The 8,462-nt window shown below is 38.3% G+C and overlaps 1 protein-coding gene across 1 annotated transcript in view; it reads left to right on the forward strand.

The window, feature by feature from the left end:
* Window positions 1–7,822, forward strand: part of LOC108678740 (atlastin-2-like) — a 15,370-nt gene extending 7,548 nt beyond the window's left edge. The window contains exons 2-8 of the mRNA XM_018167204.1: window positions 696–909; window positions 1,184–1,318; window positions 1,896–1,952; window positions 5,244–5,405; window positions 6,642–6,734; window positions 7,156–7,294; window positions 7,704–7,822. Of these exons, the coding sequence (XP_018022693.1) occupies window positions 712–909; window positions 1,184–1,318; window positions 1,896–1,952; window positions 5,244–5,405; window positions 6,642–6,734; window positions 7,156–7,294; window positions 7,704–7,822 (903 nt within the window). The 5' untranslated portion in view covers window positions 696–711. The remainder of the gene's footprint in view (window positions 1–695; window positions 910–1,183; window positions 1,319–1,895; window positions 1,953–5,243; window positions 5,406–6,641; window positions 6,735–7,155; window positions 7,295–7,703) is intronic.
* The last annotated feature ends 640 nt before the right edge of the window (window positions 7,823–8,462 follow it).

The raw sequence follows: 8,462 nt of genomic DNA on the forward strand, positions 1-8,462 counted from the left end.
ACCCAAAATAGCTCCTACTGGGCGGCTAATTATGAGATGCGGCCATTTCACATCTGAATCATCTCTAATCCGAGACTGACAACCGAAACCAGACCGTTTTAAATGATCAAATATGATAACTTGCCAGCTAAATGGTTAACAACGTGTAAAATAATGGCCTTTCTTTTTAAGAATAATTCCTGGCTCATTTGTTTTTCAACACCTTAAGCTATTTATATTCTTCATTTAAATACTTTTTATTTGAGTATTTTACTCTTTCTGTATCCGATCTCTTGCCTTCAGCGCTTGAGATCTTTCCTTGAACCACAGATTTTGAAGTCTATACTTTGATGCATCAAAAATAAATCATAAACCAAACATAGTCATAAATTCTCTATTTGCATTCTCTGCTCTTCCATCAATGCGCTACACAGCGCTATTATGTTTAAATAAATCTATCAATAACATCACGGCACTCGCATGTCTGATATATGTCACGAGAACTGAAAAGGGCGCTGAAGAACATGCCTCATATATGGCGATTTCTAAAATTAAATAGTGGACGCTAGTTTGTCCACTATTTAGGCGATAGTTGATCTCAACGTTACAGGCTAGCTAACAGTGGAAAATATCAGGGTAATTAACAGGTTAATTATCTGATCTTCATTTTCGCAGAGCAGCAATTTCGTTAGTAAGACACTTTTCGTTGTATTCAGCAATAGGGGGACAATCATGTCGGGCCGCCCTGTGCCTATTGTTGTTCAGAAGAATGATAGTCGAGAGTTCGAGCTGGACGAAGACGCCCTCAGAAGCGTTCTGCTGAGTCCTGAAGTGGGCGACAAACCCGTCTGTGTGGTGGCTGTGGCGGGGGCGTTCAGGCAGGGCAAGAGCTTCCTTATGAATTTACTAGTGAAGTACTGCGTGAATGAAGTGAGTATTTAACACGGCTTCGTATTTGTTATTCAATAAATCTGAACATAAACAACGGGAGTCGAGTGAAATTTAAATAAAACCTTGTAGTCACTTTAAAATTAAATATTTGTTCATCAACTAATTCTGTGAGGTAGACAAAAGGATAAAAACAAACATTGGTGCTAGTTCATTTGTTTATTTTTTTCAAATTACGTGTATTGGACAAGCAGCAGATCCAATACGAAATTTTAAGATAATTAAGGTGTTTTTACATCGAGATTCTGATGCCCAGGGCTCACCAGACTGGTTAGGCGATCCATCGCTGCCACTCGAAGGCTTCACCTGGCGAGATGGCATTGACGGAGAGACCATCGGAATCAACATCTGGAACAAGCCTTTCGTCTTCACCAAACCGACCGGAGAAAAAGCGAGTTACAAATATGTTCGCAGATTTGCGCTTTGTTCTTGGAGGGCTGCGCAATATTTAATACATGTACCTAATAAATGGATATATGGACATGAATATTCTTGGACATTTGAACAAAATTTCGTAGATTGGGGCATTAATTTGGTGTGGAATGCTTCAAAATTGTTTTTGGCTATTTCTTACAGAAATACTTTGAAAACTGGGCCAATTCGGTTCTAAGGCTAACATGAGGCCAAGGGTTATGCTAAATTTTTCATTTGTCGGTGTTCATCAAGTGACAAAAAACTACCCTCGAGGCTTCCTTTTATGGGACTGTCTTAAAAGTTTAAAATGAAAAATGTAGAAGTACAGTGAAGTCATTTTGACGTTGAACCGTCATCGTTTTAGACTATCTTGCAAATTTCAATTGTTGTGAAAAATCAGAACGCTTAGTCTGAAATTAAGCGTACCAGCATTTCAAAGTGAAGCATCATATGGTAGACAAAACGTGCAGTTAACGCTTTCGATAATTTAATTTGGTTCGTTCGTATGTAAACTTGATATGCAGCAGTTATTAGATAATTATTCTCTTTTTCAGGTGGCAGTGATTCTCATGGACACTCAAGGAACGTTTGACTGCCAAACATCGATGCAGGTCTGTTTTTTGGCTTGTTTCTACAATCGACAGCCTCATGAGTGATACGTTGTCATCCCTTATCCTACATCATAAACTATTAGCGGGAGGCAGTACGTAACTATTTTTGATGATTCGAAGCCCGTTATTTGTGATAATTGAAAAGTTTTAAATTTCTCCGCTCGGTAACCGTGCGTAACTTTTCAACCGAAAGGTCTACGAGAGAACCTGGACAATAATACGGAATTAAAATTAGAAATTGCATGGAAACATCGCCTTTGACGCCGGACTAAACACCATCGGCTCGAAGAAATGGGCGCTGACTATATTTTTCCCACGTCTCAAAATTAATCTCATGGGATTTTATTAATTCACGACAAATCAACATAGATTAGGCTTCGCAAATAGTCGTGTGATGTATTATTTTAGATGAAATTTTCATCTCATGTTTAGATATAAAATTTCACCAATTCACTCTTGCTCTAGTTGACTAATGATATAATATTATATGAATGTAGTAGCGACATGGTTGAAATGAAACTGAATAGGCGCTGCAAACTTTGCTTTTACATTGAAATGCAAGTTGATTGTGATTAATAGAATCAAAAATAATGGATTCTGTTATAATGAATCATACACATCTCATCGGAATAGTACAGAAATTATTATCAGCGCTAAATTCAATCGTCATATGTTAAGCGAGACCTGGCTGTGAGTGTTTGATTGAAATAACACATCTAAAGAATACGAAGTCGAATTCAAGCAATTTGAAATCGATTCAAAAAATTTACTTCAAAAATTCGTCAACCCAGAAGAAATCAAATTCTAAAGGTCAGACTGAATTCGATGATAATTTTTTATAAAACTTTTGCTGATTCTATAAAACAGAATCATTCAATTACAAGCTGTTGAAGAATTTATGTCACTTGTTCGCTTAAATCGCAAGTTTTCAAAAAATTTAAAAGCAAAGAATATTCCACAAAAATTCACATCTGTATTGAAAACATTTTGGAGTCCAGCTCCATCATCAGCTCGTTGAATCTAGAATTCATATAGAAAGTCCCAAATTAATACAATTGAAAGTTCAGAATGCAATTAAAAACATAAATTTAAAAATAATAGTCTGAGCACAAAAACCTATCTATTCCCAATTTCAAGGTGACAGGAGCACACAGCTGAATTCAAACTGGGCCTAAGTTTAAAAATATACAAAGATACTAAATACGCAAATTTGAAGTACTGGAGGAGGAAGCTAACACCCTAAAGTCACTGTCAGAAACAGGGACATCACACTGCTCGCCGTGAGTGCGCACGGCCGAATGCGGGGAGCGCAATAGCAACTGTCCGGTCCTACAACTCCTGCCCTTATGCTCAGCGACCCTAGAAAAAAGATACGTTATCCCGACGTACGCAGATGCACATTGTGCACAATATTGATAAACCAGGCACGATCGCATATGAACAGGGAGCATATCTTAGCATATCTTTATATCTAAAGAAAGAACCGATTTTGAAATAGTTTACGAGCACAATATGAAGATTGATATTTGGGAAGTATCTATTGAACAAGACTTTTAATTCTCTTGACATAGCTTCGGACGCAGGGCCGAAGTATGGAAAAGCACAATAAATAACGTTCCTACTATAGCGCTCGGGAGCCACCTCACTGTATCGTTTCGACATGAATGATTGATTCGTGTAAACACCAAACTTACCGGAAATCCATTGAGCGAGAAAATATTACATACAAATTCAAATTCGGCGTGCATAGCATGGTATGTGAAACAAATGCGAAAACCTCTGTATAATAATGTTTGAAACCCATTCAACTTAAATCGGAATGAACAAAAACTAAAGAAACTGGTACTTAGACCGGTGAATGCCGGTTTTCGAAATACAGAAGTCAAAAAACGGCCATTAGATTTGGTAACATTACAATCGAGGAAGGGCAAACTATTGTTAGATTCGAGCACCATGCTAAATTTGATAGAATTATGTTACGAGTTTAGGTAAGCAAAGAATGGTTAGACATGATAGAGATGTTTGAAAATTAAAAAGGTGTCATCGACGTATATGTGATAGAATATTGGCTTAAAATCAAGAGGACAATTTGCCAGCCAAGAAACATCGCCAATCTGTCTATAAACTTTCAAGCCAATATGAAAAACGAGTTAAGAACTGATAATCCTCAAAGAGAGTTGAAAAATTTACGGTCAAACCAATCACAAGATCATTAATATCTCTAAACAGGGAATTGAGGAAAATATCAATTGTTTCATGGAGGGGTATATTAGTAAAAAAAATTCTACGTCAAATGAGGCCAAAATTTTTTTACTAATATACCCATCCATGAAACAATTGATATTTTCCCCAATTCTCTAATTAAAGATATTAATTTTTTTGCGAGTATTCGCTGCAAGTTTTCGCACTCCAAATAAGTGATGATTTTTTTTCTTCAGATGCAAGTAGCTGATGCTAATTGCGTTTTGGTGTTACTATAGGTGCTTATACACGGGGCTATTAGTCAAGTATTGCAGTATTGCTGCAGCAGCTGTAGTGGGCGCATCTGTGCCGCTCTGTATCCTGCATGGGGCAGGATGTGTTTCTAATGTTATGAATTATGTCTTGTCCCAACGACGACGGTTCTAAGAACGTCAAGAGGAGTTCAGAAGATATTGAACTGTTCAAATAGATATTCCCAAAATATGATCTACCGCGGAATGTACGTCACAGTGAATATTCAAACGAGAAAATGGAGCTTTGAAACTTAAACAAGACTCTATTAGGTCTCTCAACCTCATTCTACGCTGGTCTATAAAGTTTTCGCTCGTCAGCAAAAGTGGCAACATTAATGCCCTTAACTGCCTCATCAAACGCCTCTCCAAACTCGGCATTGTTGTTACGTTCTTATATTCCACCATGTACGACCTCGCTCGACGGCTTTCAACGACGCACTGGCACTTGCGGATGCGAAAATACTGTTTACCAAACACTTTCCTCGTGTATAAGCTTTCAGCCGGCAAAAGGGAGTGTGAAAACTTTCAGCCATACTTTAGCTATTACTACCCACGCGTATCTGAGCCTATAGCAAGCACGGTTAACAAAAAGCCGCTTACTCGCTTCACAGCAATGCCAAAATCAGTGTCATGTCTATAAAAACACTGACATACCTGATCCATTTATCAAATAGTCCGAAGATACTTTGTCTCAAAATCCATGACGGAAGGCGTTTCTTTTGCTGCACGGAACAAACTCTTGAAATAATTTAGCCGGTATTTCGCTGCAAGTTTCATTTAGTCCCACTTCCTCAAGGAGTCAACCTTCATCTTTGCCCTGACGCTGCTGACCTCCTCCGTAACTGTGTACAATCTGATGCACAACATCCGCGAGGACGACCTCATGAACCTGCAGACGTTCTGCACCTTCGGGACCATGGCGCAGAACTCCACCAACCAAAACTCCTGCGCATTTCAGGTAAGTATATTTTATAAAAATTTTGAGATCGTTGTTCGTAGATCTAGTAAGCCTAATATTGATACGCATTTTTCTACTTAATTTTTAATTAATCTCTGACAACGTTTGATTTCACTGTTCGAACTAATTTGTTGCCTATTCTTGAGACATCACAACTACCAGTGCCTTGACTGCAGGTGTCCAGGAAAGAATGTTCCTAGTTTAGTCAGGTTTCGATTGATAGGATCACGAATCATTTCTTACAATATTGCCCCTATAATGTTCAAATTTAGTTTTTGATTGTTGGAAATGTGTAACACTTCTTAACTGATAATTATAAAAATATTTACGCTTCGAGCACACAGCTTAGTATTTTCGGAGCACATGATTCATCCCTCCAAGCAAGAAGCCAGGACTTGAACTGAACGATAGGTAGTCACCCGCAAGGTGCGTGTGACTCATGCAGACTGCACACTTCAGGACCGGAATGAACCTCGTTTAGAACGGCTACAGTGTCATGATTTCTAATGTGAAACATCGTAACAACATAAATAGATTATTAGTTACATGACCTTTTTATCTCACGGGGATTTTGAACATACTATGCAATGTTTAATTTTCGTATTTTATACTTTGGACGAGTTTTGAACGGACGAATCGAAACGATACTGCTTTAGGCAGCCATGTAGCCAATATGCATGCAGCTGGACCCCGCCAATCCGCTGGCTTTCTCGTGTTGCCTACATGCACACTGCATGCGTTAATGCATCGTGACGGCGCTGAAAAGCGTCGTTTGATGGCAAGCTCGGTCCTGCCTGCAGTTCAGTAGTGAAATGTTCGTGGACGGGCTGCATATGCACGGCGGTACGGTGGCACTAGTCGCTTGAAACGTAATCAGGGCAGTATTTCGGCAATGACAACTATAATTGACGCGTATGTTAGCAGAAATTTTAATCTGAGTTGCTCACTGCTCTCAAAAACAACATTTTGGTTTCTCGCTGCCTCTGTTATTGTTGATGATTGAATTGTCTACGGTATTTTAGTATTAGCGAAGTACATTTTGTGAATTTTCTATGCGGTTTTAAAATAAATACGAAAACGTGTATTCTTTTTCAGTGTGGGCCATTTTTCAAATCGGTGTGATTCGAATTGTTTAATTTTTAATTCATAAGTGCACAGACGCTCTTCATTTAATCACCAAAATTACACGAAACCTCAAATTAGAGAGTTTTACAATTCGAAATTTTTCCTATACAGAAGCTACTCTTCCTGGTGCGTGACTGGAACTCTCCAAAGCAGTATCCATGCGGCCACCAGGGCGGCAAAACTGTACTCGATAAAGTTTTGAAGGTAAGTTGGTTACAATATTGATCGCCAGAAGCTTGGTTTGTGACCATACTGGTCAGAATGACCAATTCTGATGGCATGGAATGGAAGTAGATTTTTGAGAGCATTAAAAACAGTTTTTTTGTTTCGGCTCATACATGCGAATTAATAGAATTTCGGTTGCTGCTAGATGTGGAGGGTCTTTCATCACTTATTCTGTACTGGTGAAACATCGATTTGCCCCGAGCCCGAGTTTAAAAACTCCATTCTGATGTAAATTATTGTAGATCAATTGGAAGCAACATCTCAAATATTGCAGCGAGTTATTCGAAGAAATATATATGTTATAGAAGCTAAAAGCATGCGATGTTTCAACTAATGTTGCACCAAGTGACAGATTAGCGATTGTCTTCAATGCTCATTTTAATCCAAACACAATTACCAGGTAAACGCAGATCAGGAGCCGGCGCACCAGCAGCTTAGAGAAGGCCTCCGCCAAAGTTTCGAGGAACTGGAGTGCTACCTCATGCCGCACATTGGCTTGCGTGCCATCGAGGATGAAGACTTTGATGGTCGACTAAATCGTGAGCTCGCTGGGACAATAAAGTTTATGTTGTTAGTAGCAAATTCGTGAATAATCAGATCTGCATAAACTGGCAGCTTCACGTGGGATGGTGTTCGAACAGAGGAAAAGTTTTTAATAATTTAATTTCTTCAGGCTCAGATATATACAGATTTTTACATGTGTACCTTGAATGAAAAAATATATATTTTACGCTAAAAATCTATTCCTGGACTTCATATTTGGTATTGTTAGTAGCACTGGATAGTGAAAAATTTATGTTGTGACCTCAGGGTACCGTTACGTTAATTTTCTTTAAGGAAAAATCAATTAGAAATCAATAATTGTAACTCGGCACCATCCCATGACGATTTGAATCTGAGTTGGATGAATCGTTTGTATTTTCTTCAATCGAGTAATTTTCTGAACAGAATTGGCCGAGCAATTCGTGGAGCACCTGAAGCAGCTGGTGCCTCGCCTGCTGGCGCCTGAGCGCCTCGTGGAGAAGCGCTCAGCCGCGATCGTCCTCAATCTCTATCAGGTAAAGTGAATTGATACCGGACAGTATATACCAGGTTACAAATCCATGATATCGAGTGATTCAAAGATGGGTAGTACATGATGTCAAACGACTCGTAATCAATGATGTCAGACGATTCAAGGATTTGTAATCCATGAGATATGCATGTATTTGTAATCCAAGAGCGATTCAAGTCCACTGAGATCTGAGCGAAGAACGCGATGATCAAACATCAATTTCGAGTAGTAGACGAAAGGTCCAATTCGTACTATAATTTAACTATTGAACGGCTAAAGAGAAATTAACAGATTACATGCGGATCAGTACAAGTTAAATACATCTTTAGAATTTATACATAAAATGCTCATACCATTATAAACAGTTCAGCATTAGTTTCACCGTCTTGGGCAAAAATGCGTTCTGAGGTAACAGGAAAGTTAATGATTTAATTCTAAGTTATCTTCAGGAATTTAAAACTTGAGATTCGAATTGGTTTTGATCATTGATAATTTTTCACCGACATTCATAAAAACAAATAGGTGAATAACTATGATTGGATTTTTATAATTATTAAAGGAGAAATGACAACTTTATAGAGATAATGTTTATGGAAGAATTAGGCAATTTCAAATGACCAAGCATGATCTAGTACATGTTACATTGTGTGCAA

The sequence above is a fragment of the Hyalella azteca genome, unplaced genomic scaffold (assembly GCF_000764305.2).
Source record: "Hyalella azteca isolate HAZT.00-mixed unplaced genomic scaffold, Hazt_2.0.2 contig15432, whole genome shotgun sequence".
Lineage (NCBI taxonomy): Eukaryota > Metazoa > Arthropoda > Malacostraca > Amphipoda > Hyalellidae > Hyalella > Hyalella azteca.